Genomic DNA, 13,068 nt, shown 5'->3' with positions numbered 1-13,068 from the left:
ATGGGCTGCATTAACCATGAGGTCGGTTATTAATCAGCCTGGAGGGATGCAACACACTCGTGTTTTACATTACATTATATTATAGTAACATATCTATTTGCGAAAATAAAAATCTGATGTATACACCACATGACTTCCTTGTACAAAATATTAAATTATACGAATTTTTCTTGCATGTCATTTGAACTTATTGGATTGAATTAAATCTACGTCGATAGCGCATAAAGCACAATAGAATAAATGCACTCTTTAAAATTCAGTATATTTGTTTACCATAGCGGCACTCTGGCGCTAGGCTCACTTAACAGCGTTATATTTCGATCAAATTATAGCGCAGAATGCACAAAATTTATATCATTTGAAGAATTATCTAATCGTTGCCACATGCTCCATTCAATTACTGTAATAAATCTAGAACGATGTATAAAGGAAATTAAGCAAACAAACAAACAAACAAACAAACAAAAAAAAAAAAAAAAAAAAAAAAAAAAAAAACAGTTTTTCTCATTCAATTAATTCGGTTCACACTTCGCGACAATGCAAAAATACATAAAAACTCAAAATATCTATATCAAAGTATCACGTATCTACAGTGACGGCCAAAATTGTGGACATTTTTGGAAATTTTTATGTTTTTGAAATTTGTATGCTTACAGAAAACGTTACGTTTCACAAAATGCAAACTTGTATATGTCATTTTAAAGAGAATTTATTACTGAATTCAATACAAAATACAAAATTCAATTATTTTCAATACAAAAAAAGTTAAACGATAATACTTATCGATATACATTAGATAGTGATGATTGCAGTGAGTTATCAGTACTTAGTAGGGTACCCTTTATTTTTGATTACAGCTTCACATCGACGTTTCATAGAGCTGACAAGAGTTTTAAGCTCTTCTTTCGTTATTACATGATGCCAGGAAACAATTATAGCCACAATGAGTTCCCTTTTATTTGATGGTCGCCTCATTCGGACAAGAGTTTTCAAACGGTGCCACAAATTTTCGATAGGATTGAGGTCAGGACTGTTTCCTGGCCATGACAACAATTTAATCCTCTTTATACGAAACCACTCTTTCGATATTTTGGCCGTGTGGCAAGGAGCAGAATCCTGCTGAAAAATAAACGATGCATTGTTGGGAAAGAGATCTCTGATGGAAGGTAGAAGTTTTGGTTCTAGAATAGTGTCAATGTATTTTCTGGCATTCAGTGTCCCATCGATGACATGAAGGCGACCAATACCATCTGCTGACATGCATGACCAAATAATAACACTAAGTGGGTTCTTCAAAGTTGCTTGAATGCAGTGAGGATGTAGTTCTTCTCCTATTCTACGTCTTACATATTTTCGCCCATCACTACCGAATAACGATATCTTAGTTTCATCACTCCATATAACTTGTGACCACTGATCATCTGTCCAATTAATGTGTTCCTTTGCCCACTGTAGTCTTTTTCTCGTTGCTGAATATTAAGATAAGGCTTTTTTCGTGGAATTCTACGTCTCAGTCCAACATCTGTTAATCTTCTCCTGATTGTTCTTGAACATACAGAAACACCAGCATCATTCAGATCACTTCTGATGGCCGCTGATGACATTTTTCTATCTTGGAGACATAGTCTTTTTATTCTTCTCTCAATAGATGTGGTGCACCTTTTTCGGCATTTTCCTTCTTTGTTTTTTTATTGAATTTGTCTCCTGATATCGTAAACAAAATTTTCGGACTCCAGATGTACTCACTGAACCACCCACCTGTCTTGCAATTTCAGCATAGGAAAGACCACTTTCTCGTAACACAATAATATTACATCTCTTTTTAGGTGTCCAATCTACTCTTTTATTTGATGTCATTGCTTCTTGACTAAATGTTAAAAATTTTTACAAAAATTCCTATTTGTAATTGCAGTGTATAAGAAACAGGTCCTCCTTCTACAGAACAAAGCAAAATAATAAATTGTTTCAAGTGTAAACATGATGTCAGCTTCTACTGGCAGTTACTAACATTTATTGACTTTCAGAACAAGAACCGTGATTGGCCAGGAAAGCTAGACATTACAAACCACTTCATAACTGTGCTTTTTTATTTATATTAAAGTACATATAACTTTTTTGTATTGCAAAAAATTGAATTTTGCGTTTTGTATTGAATTCAGTAATAAATTCTCTTTAAAATGATATATACAACTTTGCATTTTGCGAAACGTAACATTTTCTATAAGCATACGAAGACCAAAAACATAAAAATTTCCAAAAGTGTCCACAATTTTGGCCTCCACTGTATATTAAATAACTAAATGTATATTAAATACCTTAAAGTATATTAAATACCTTAAAGTATCTAATTACGAAGTAAATCTTAAACAATTATTTCCTCGAAAAAATTCCAGAAAGGATTGAGCGTAATTTAATTTGCAATAATAAATGAAGGCGTTATCTTTGTTGTTGCGATGCTTAGTCTCTCTAGATTGGTAACAAATCTACTATTCTGCGGTTTCAAGTGTAAACAAACATGTCCGCCATGTCATTTAAAAATTAGGCTTAAACACACTTAAACAGCTTTTAAATTGTTGCTGCAACGATTGCTTGCAGATTTCCTAAAGGCATAAATACCTTAACTGGAAGATAAGAACAATATAATTCAATCATTTTTAAAGCAAAAAATGCACAATTTACATACATATAAGAGTAAAGAAACAGATCAATGGGCCGGGTAACTGAGTGGATATATATATAAATATATTTATATACGTTTGGTGCGGCCGATTGCAACCAAAATACGAGCTGCACATCTATATGTTATAGTAGTCCTATATACAAAATTTCAACCTTCTGAGATCACTCATTTTTGAGTTATGCGAGATACATACGTACGTATGGTAAATTCTCTTCACAATTAATTTTGAATCTGTTTTATAATTTTTTTGGAGGAAAATAGTTTTTTATCCTCTTCTTACGTACAGATGTCTTGCAAATACATCGTTAAATTGTATTCGATAGCGGTCAAAATGGGTATTTTCGTTGAAATATGCTGCCTGAAACTTTTTGCGATTAAATACTTCCTTTTTAATTTGTACAAGGAAGTAAAAACGCCTAAACAGTGTATTTCTATTGCAGTAACTCTGCGCATTACCTCTGGAAGAGCAGTGCAAGTTCATTTGACTTAAGAAAAGGACGACTGAAATACATAAAATTGTAGTTTAGATGAACAAATTATTTCAAGGTACAGAAATTAACTGTGAACATGAATCAAGTTTATAATATTAAAGCTGTTAAACTAAAGATTTCATACAAACCTTGGCAAATTCGAAAATCTCCGTTGAATTCTTTACCATTCTCACATTTGCATGTTGTCTCCTTAGTATTCGTATCATAGTAACACCACATGCCATTATCGTCTTCATCATTTTTAAAGTCTGCGGCGTAATATTCGATGAGTTCACAGTCATCACCTTTCAATCCGGGCTTGCACTCGCAGATGTTGTTTCTGCATTCACGACCATTTTTGCATTCATCACTATTGTTGCATTTTTCTAGACGTTTGTGAAAAGACAATATGCATATATATCATAAATAGTATATAAAATTTAAATAGAGAAAACTAATGCAATGCTTAATTTTTTGTTCCGATGTGACGTAAAAATTATTTTAACTTCAACTAATAACTAAATATAATCTTAACGCTGCCGTATCTTCTCTTTGAATACCGTTATGAATAATCCCTCAGACCTGAAGTATACACAAATGTGAAGCATGAAGAAGTATAAATAAAGGTAAAAGTTAACTTATCACACACTGAGGGAAGAGTTTCTTGCCATTTGCTAAATCGAGTGTAGATGCAGATAGTTTAGTTTAAAAGGAAATTGATGCGATTTCCTCATTTAAGTCCTAGATGGTAGCTGTGTTGTGACGTATCTCGTGTGTGTGACATAACACCAGAACAAGCCCACGAAATTCAAAGTGGCAAGGACTACAAGATTGCGCCTTTCACTGGCAAGAACCTTGAGTACAACTTCGCTCAGTTCCGCCCCCTCCCAATTTTGATGAAGAGCACCCCCCCCGAAAACACTACCAAAGTGACCTTGGGCCTTAGGACTTGACGTGTTCCTCGATGTAATTATGATGTAATTATCATGTTGGCAGATGCCATCTAATACCTGTTATTCGTGGTTACAGCTAGTAGGCAGGATGGCATTTTTAACAATTCTTAAAAAGGTTACAGTGCCACTTATACATACAGTTTTTTTATAAATATTTTTAAATATGATAATGTACATTTCGGATGTTTAGGATGTTATATGTTATATATCTATCCCTTTATCTTTATCGAAGATCTTGACTGTGTTGAGTTCAGTAGTAGTGCTTTGAGTTCAAATATTAGCCCTTGAGAGCGAACGACCGAGTCGGAAGCACTTACTTTAGTACTTTGCCGTGGAGTTGTCTTCACCGTTATAGCCTGATAGCCTGAAGACTGTGTTGCTGATTGGTTTAGCGTATTTATCGTAGTTTTCGACGACTGTAAATGTCTTTGTAACTCTTCTGTGTAATACTGGCGAATCAATTGCGTTTTGATTCTTCATCAATGGTTATCATCAATTACTCTAAATCCACGAAACCGCAGAACGAAACCATATTCTAAATTCAATTAAAAATATTAATATTTAATCACTATTTAAGCTGACTGATTTGATTTGTTGGAAGAATTTAATTCGTAACTTTTAATTTAATTCGATTAGGGGTAGAGTCTCGCACCCAGTCACCCTAGTGTTTGACACCATTAAACTTCACTTTGACAGAATACATTCCAAACAAATATTAAAAATTATTATGGATGGTTATCAGAGAAACACAACGCTAGTGGAGAGCTTTTACATATATATTTCAGAGATCATGGCGTTATTCTTCTTTTGCTACATACTATTTGGCCAGCATGTTCCAAAGATTGAATATGCAGTTTATTTTACTTACAATAATTAATGAATGTTTCTCTATTTGAAATCGATAGACCGAGTCGGAAGCTGTAATTTAGGGCTTTGCCGTGAAGCTGTACTTTAGTACTTTGCCGTTATAGTCTGATAGCCTGAAGGCTGTTTTGCTGATTGTTTCATCTTGTTTATTGTAGCTTTTCGACGGCTGTAAACTTGTCTTTGGAACTCTCCTGTGTGATATGGACAAATAAATTGTGCTTTGATTCTTCTTCAAGTGTTGTCATCAATCACTCCAAGCCCACAAACTCGTAGAATGCTGTAATTTATGTAAATCTTATTTTACATAAGTTTATGCTAACTATTTTACATAAGTTGTAAATCTGAAATTGTAACTTATGTAAATCTTATTTTAGAAGAAGCAATATGAAGTACCTCGAAGATCATTAGGTGAAAGAATCTTTAAGAAAATTTAAGATTATAGGTGCTAGGTAACAATATTAGTAGAAATATGTTTGAAATTTTGTATAAATCTGTTTGAATAAATGCAGTATAAGTTGTAATTAAAATTGTAGTAAATTAAAATTTTGAAAAGTAATAATTGGAAATAAAAGTGAAGACAAATAAAGTAAATCAAAATACTGTTCCAGCTTAATTATTTACCAAGGGGACAGACTAGCCTGGAGAAGTCTTAATTCATTTGATAAATATAAATTAACACTGTATTTTCAATCGGATCTGTATGTATTATAACTAGTATGTATATTGCTAAATTTTGACATAAAACGAATGAAAAAAATCTTCTTAGACACTGCATTGCCATCACGTTAACTATCCACTTGACTTGCCATTTTGTACTTTTGGGAGCCTAAGTTCATTTATTTCTTTCAATTTACAATAAAATTATAATAAAATATTGTTATTGCAATATTTAAATGCCATATATATTGCTACCCATCCAAACCTCACCATGCCGGGAGTATTTAAGAATTTTAAAATTTGCATTACGTATGCATCGTGATAGACAAGGAAATGTTTAATATTGTAGAGCATATGCAAATAATATGTGTCAGAAATACCAGCTGTAAACATTATAAAAAAAGATAAGAGTAGATTACTTATGTACTGGGATTATAAGTTTTCATCCTACGCTTTCGTTTGTCGCGCCATCAGTGGCTGAATGGACTGCTGAGCCGTGGGAGTTCCAGCTGGGTTTGCTCCCAGACAAATGAGCTGGTTGCATGGTTGGGTTTTGCAGTATTCCTCATGTGTAATATGATTACGAGCCACATCCCCTTAGAAATTCCTCCTTGAATTCATTCCCCCCCCTTAGGCACATAAGCCCTTTTTGCTTTGCCATATTCAAATAAATTAACCTAAACTAAGAATTGCTTGGGAAGTCTTAGTAGGTTTGTCGAAGAAATTGTACTGTAGAGGTTGCATTAGCGTCTGAAGGCTCTTCGATGGCATATGCATATTAAGCAATCGGCAGAGTGGCCTGTCGCTTGAGCTATGGTTTGGGGTGTCACTAGATTTTATTCCCACTTTCTACTTATTTACTTTACTGAATGCTCAATGGCAGACAATGAATACAAAGAGCTGCTTCTTTAAACTTTCGGATACTATTCCCTTCCCTTATTTTTAAGGCATGATTGACAAATGTGTCCCATATCAAGCGCAACTATACCACATGAATTTGCCCCGCCCCCAATGTATGGAAACAGTATGGACTGATATACCCCATATACACAAAGCATCTTGTTTTCACTGCCGAGGTGAGGTCAGACGGAGCATGCAATTGGAGCTTAAAGCGGATGCACAAAATGTTAGTTTTATTGTGTTCCACAAGTGTCATGGGATTGTAATTCTGTCTGACACCTTGTATTGTTTGTCTGGTAAAAATGATCTTTTTCATGGTGTTGAGTTTTGAATGTCCAGCTGTGTTCGATTAGCCTCGTAATTTTTATTTTTACTTTACAATTTATCCAAACCAGTAAATTAATAATGAATCTAATTCCTGCTTTTTATAAATATTCACACCATAAAATAGAAATTTCTAATGTGCCATTATATGCACCGGACGTTATGTTTGTAAATCTTTGTACATATCATCTAGCAGTTTAATTGCCATTTTTCATTTACAGGAGCTGTTCAAAGGTGCTGTAGACTTTCTTTCTTCTTTTTTTTGTGAATTGATCTTGGATATAAATGTTCCATTACGAAATCTCATAAATTTTAAAATATTTTATGGAACTAATCTAACATTGTTGAGAACAGATAATTTTGTATAAAACAAAATCTTACTTTTTACACGATCGCCTTGCAGTAAATCTATCAGCTGATAGAATATGGAGTTTCATACATTTACATGCAAAAATTACACGATTTTCTTTTCGCGTAACCTTTTGATCGTCATCAATGAGCCCAGCTAGCATTTCAGTTACGCACTGTAGTGACCGAAAACGAATAGAACAAGCATATCAAATTCATAACTGATATGCATCCAGCGTACCTGGGATAAAAGAAGTACTTAATATCGCAAGCGCCGAAGGTTTCACATACAAGTTTTGATTATTATGTACAAAAAACATTTCAGCATAATGCTTGTTTACTCTCACACGTCTGGAAATATATGCAGGGTTTGAATATGATCGGTATTGCTATTATGGATTAACTTCGTATATGATCGGTATTGCTATTATGTATCGGTATTGCGAAAGATTTTCATTAAATCTTCCACTATATTTTAAGAAATTTTGTGTTTAGAAATATATATATCTAGATCAATATTTAAAGAAATATAATTTATAAATAAAAAGCAAGGAAGTGAGAAAGCAAGGAAATGCACTTTTCGCTTTCATAATATGGAATATGGAAGTAATATTAAACATACAATATACTGAAATTAAAAGCTGACCTATAGAAAAATATTCAGATTTCGTATAGTGTACAAAATACATACGCATATCCGTTCAATTAAAAACTTCAAAAACGAATTTTCAGCAAATAAAAAGTAGCAAGTAAAATAAAATAGTAATTTGTTTGCCTCAAAATATTATACACGTTACATAAAAAAGCATATATTTGCAATCGTGGTACTTAATGTGATTTGCATACCTGTCACATTAAGTACATTTGTACGTTATATATTTCACAAATATATATTAGAAATGATTTAAAAATTTATTTGCCCCAAAATATTATACACGTTACATAGAAAAGCATATATTTTCAATCGTGGTGCAAATCACATTAAATACATTTGTATGTTATATATTTCACAAATATATATTAAAAATGATTTAAAACGTGTATAACACAAGAATAATAATCAACTTATTATTTAAACGTAGCACCCAAATAATTCCTCTAGGAGCAAATTTAAGCAATATCGGAATAACCTCTGACACTAAGGTATAGGGAATATTGTTCTAATAAATATTGTGTATTTCGATGAATTGCAGTAAATGCATTATGAGGCTATAATCTAATAAAAGAACTTTATGTTAAATAAAACAGTTAATTAGTGAATTAATTTAATCATGACATAAAAATTCGAATTAAAAATTTCAATCTTTAATGCAGCATATGGGCTTGTCAAATATTACAGAAACTGATTTTATTTTATTTTTGAATGTAAACCTAATTAAAATCGCCCTCATGAATATATTTAAAGAAATGAATGGCAATATAAAGGCGACATTTGCTGTAAAAATGAGAAACATTTACCCGCTGTTTGATCTGCTAAGCACAGCGCTGATATTAGAGCGATCGCATATACCAGAGGAAATATCTTCATGTCTTCTAGCCTGTGAGAAGTTTCAAGTGACCTTCTTAAGAGAAAGGCTTTACTTTATGTGAGTGAGTACTGGGATAAAAAACATCTGTATGTAATGATAAGAGTTTATGATATTTACATTTGAAACTGATTAAAAAAGTTGGTTTAAATAATCCAAAAGTCTACAATTCTTTAAAAATATTATATAATGTTTAATAAGAACATATAATTGTTACTTGTTTTATGTTTGGTATCATTAGTGAATTGGAAAAACATGAAATATCGCTCTGTACAGGGGAAGAAATTTAACAAAGGAATATAAACGAAAGCGTAGTTCCAGAAAATAATTTTTATTGGAGAGCATCTTTTAAATTTTGTTACAATCCTAACAATGTCATTTCAAATTTATTCTCTTTCATACTGGTCAATTTATATCGGGAAATGTGCACAGATCAAAATAAAAAGTTCCATATGTTAAAATGCAAACCTCAGTGAAATTCATATGACGAGTTATGCAGTTACGAGATGTGTTTTCAAAGAGCCAAAAAATAAATACTTTCAGAAAGTAAAGTCAGAATAACTATGAATGTCGTTGTTGCCACCAGATGATCCATTAACTAATAAATTTTGCTTTGCAGTTGTTCCCTACATTTCTGTTCATATGCAAATTTTATCAGTAAGCAGATACAAAAATGTCTAGTCTGACTGAAATTTAAAAATCTCTTTATCATCAAATTAATTTTTTTTATTATACAACTGAAATTTATCCACTTTTAAAATACTCACCTTACGTCTGAGTACACCCGTATTTGCTGTCAGATTTCATGGGAATATAATAAACTGTCATTGAAAGCGTTTAAACCTGTAGGTGTGTGTTCACTAGCGGTCACGCGGTCGAGTAACTGAATACTAGTGATTAGACTTGAGTTCAAATCCTTGCGAACGGGCTGGCTGCCTGAGAATTTTCATGGCTTTTCTTATGTGTAACATGAATTTGAGAAATCTCCTCGTTTCGCAGAGAACCTTGTGTTTGTTCCCGTAATTAAGATTGTAAAATGTTTTTGAACCTTAAGCAACAGGTGTTCTTTTTGCCATAACTCCACGAGAAATTTTCTGAGAGACATGAAATTCAGAAATGTGAGACAGCAGTTTGTATTTAAAAGATGACGAAACCATGGGTGCACAAAAATGAATACAATGCAAACAGTATGCAATCAAACAAAAAAGGCTTTATTGAACAAAAAAGGCCCCGTTGCTGTGTACTGTTGTTGAGCTATGGCGCTTGCTGACAGGTTTCGGGCTCTTTTTACCTGCAGGACGATATATCGGTCATCCATTGCAGTTGTTTTCCTGGGACGGCCACCACCAACCTTTCTAACAACTGTACTATCGTTTAGAAGGTTTTTCAAGCGCGCGAAATGCTACTTTTGTTCATCCCGAACTCTTCAGCTACACTGGTCACACTACGCCCCTCCTCCAGCTTTTCCATCATTCTTCCAGGTCTGAAGTCATCCAGGTGACTTCTTCTAGCCATATTTTAAGAAAGAACTCACTTGTACTTGCAGTGAATGTCTTTAATTGCGTCTACGTCCTTCCTTTTATTGCAGAGTTGAGCCCGCTGACCCCACGTGTTTTGCGTACGCTCACGTTGCCTGTGACGTTTTGTTCCTGATATTTGCATATGTATAAACTTTCTACTGAATTGCGTGTTCATTGTACTCATCGCAAGAACCTCTTTTATGCAATTTCATGGATATATGATTAAGACTTATATTGTTGCTTAAGTTTTGCACACCAGTGTATTTCTGAAACACAAATCTTATCTTTGTGTGATCTAGCTCATTGTCGTAGGTATCAGTTATTGAATCATGTATTTCCAAGTTCGTGATAGCTACCTATATCTGGTTTTATCAGATGCTTATGGAAGCTGAATACGCCGGTCAGACGGTATAGTGGTTACGAGTCTACTGCAATACCGAAGGGCCGGGGTTCGAATCCCTGAGATGGCATGACTGTAATTGTCCGTACCTTCATAGAAGGTAACAGTGGCCCACCATAGGATGTGACGGTGGAGGTAACGACGTAATTTCTTAGGAGGTAACGGTGCATCCTCGATAAAGTGGCCACCACTTTCAGCCTTAGTAGTGGCCAAGCCCGAGTTGGGTAAGTGGCCGCCAATGGTGAAGCTGAGTACATACGAGCCGCATTTTTCTCAGTTCGTTGCATTGAAAGAAAAGCTACGCATTCTCAATAATCTCCTTTCCGTCTACGAATGCCTTAATTTACTAAAGATTCAAGCTGATGACAAAATATAACCCCATAATATGTCCACAAAATGCGCAACATTTCACATCCAGAGTTTCCGAATTTCACGACAAATTCGCAATATTTTGCCGGCTATTCTTTTCTGTTTTCCCTTATACAGGCAAAACCTGAGTCCATACTGTACATTTTACTAGTACTAGTAGAATACAAAGATTAGTCAGTTGAAGAAGGTCAGATTAGGAGAGTAAAACTATATCCTAGGGTTCCTTCTTTACCCATCTTTCCTTGTCTTCTCTTTACTGTCCCTTTTGAAAAACAACTGTGTTAGTTTTTCGACAACCCATGCATTTGTTCTTGTGTATTTCTTCAAAGTTTCACTTAAAAGTTTATTATATTTAGTTTTTGACAACTTCAAAACATTATTTGTATTTGATAATTATAACGTTTAATTTAAAGAAGCTATTTTAAATATAATGCTCTAGTTAAATTTACGTGTTCTTGGAAACTAGAACTTTAGTGAAGTGTATAGCGACTATTCGTTGGTCTTTTTGCAGTTATAAAATGCAAGTCCAAAGAAGGGTTATAACACCCCTTTATTTACTCAAAGAAATACTATAGACGGTCCCTCTCGGGCTTACAGGAAAACCTCCACTTGGGTTTAAAATAGAAATACGGAACTAGACTAATTGTAACTAGGTAAACTATAGCCAAAGCTGTACAAAAATAACTAACCGAGTTGGCTCTTAACTAAACCTCACTTGCAAATACTAACAGGCACGTATAAGTCTACGATCGAAAGTAGTTGTAGAGTCATTAGGATTTTTTTAGAGGCAGAAAAGATGAAAAATAGCAAACGCCTTCTCCGGGAATCGAACCACGGACCTCTGGAATACCGGCTCAGCGTGCAAAACCACTACACCACGAAGGACGTTAGGAAAGTGGAAGAAATACCTTATATACTCCCCCTTTTTAAAGGGCGACTAGGGTTTTAGGGGACCTAGTCGCCAAATCCTGGGTGCGGAGAATCATCATCCACAATCCTTTTAGTTCGGGCGTGGAAGTAGAAAAGATGAAAAATTGCAAACGCCTTCGCCGGGAATCGAACCACGGACCTCTGGAATACCGGCCCAGCGTGCAAAACCACTACACTACGAAGGACGTTGGGAAAGTGGGAGAAATACCTTATATAGTAAGATAGCTTGAAGCAATGACGTGGTCTTAAGGCAGAACACACGATTACAGATTCAGCATTTTAGCATTTTAAAAGAGTGTAGAAAGGTATAGTTTAAGAATATAAATTCCGCAGCTACAATTTTCGAAACTGTGTACTTGTCTTCATTACAGTGCATCCTGTCCAAGACTGCCACCTGAACTGATGAATTTTGCTTGTGAAAGTGATCATGTTAGAACAGTGATACTCAATACGGATAATTAATTTTTTTCTCAAAAATACAGGCCTCTTAAAGAGATAGTCTTTTTAAAGAAATTACATACTTTTATTTTGCAAAATGTAATGATGATGTCCACTTGCCCTTATATTGCTCACATATAGAGAATGAGTTTACTTATATTGCAGCTAGATATATAACATTTTGGATTGTGCGTGGCGTTACTTTATAAAGCGCACTAAGTAATTATTTTTCTAACAAACATTTCATTATTATACAAACTCCATACAATGATCGTATGCCCTCCATAAGATATAAAATCTTATGTCCTGTAACAAAATTCATACTATCATGATTAAGTGAAAACAATTACCACGAAAATTTCTGCCATTATTGTTCAGTTCTCTTAATATGCCCACATATAGTATGTTATGATGCATCGATCGAACATTAATTTTCCATTAGATGAATGGAAAATTTATCTAGTAAGCTATTAAGTTATTTTAGTATACAAAATATTGAAGTTTTATACTGCATTTTTTTCTTTAAAACCGTATGAAACCGTATTTAAAACCGATAAGTAAATGAACTATTCATAGCACGTGATTTTTTAAATGAAATTAGAAAAGAAAGAAACAAATAGAAATTCTTCTCTGAATGCTTGTATAGATTTTTATTGTATATTAGTTTCTTAATGCAGATATTCAAA

At 33.8% G+C, this 13,068-nt stretch overlaps 1 protein-coding gene across 2 annotated transcripts in view; it reads right to left on the bottom strand.

The window, feature by feature from the left end:
• LOC118193838 (uncharacterized) overlaps nt 1-8,750 on the bottom strand; it is a 147,310-nt gene extending 138,560 nt beyond the window's left edge. For both annotated transcript variants that reach the window (XM_085827179.1, XM_085827180.1), the window contains exons 1-2: nt 8,658-8,750; nt 3,300-3,536 (exon numbers count right to left, since the gene is read on the bottom strand). In XM_085827179.1, coding sequence (XP_085683305.1) covers nt 3,300-3,536; nt 8,658-8,727 — 307 coding nt within the window. In that variant the 5' untranslated portion in view covers nt 8,728-8,750. The remainder of the gene's footprint in view (nt 1-3,299; nt 3,537-8,657) is intronic.
• Nucleotides 8,751-13,068: the final 4,318 nt, after the last annotated feature.

Source organism: Stegodyphus dumicola, chromosome 11 (genome assembly GCF_044657685.1).
Source record: "Stegodyphus dumicola isolate Sdum_Otavi_A_Nest chromosome 11, ASM4465768v1".
NCBI classification, from domain to species: domain Eukaryota; kingdom Metazoa; phylum Arthropoda; class Arachnida; order Araneae; family Eresidae; genus Stegodyphus; species Stegodyphus dumicola.
This window is presented reverse-complemented; position numbering and strand designations above follow the sequence as displayed.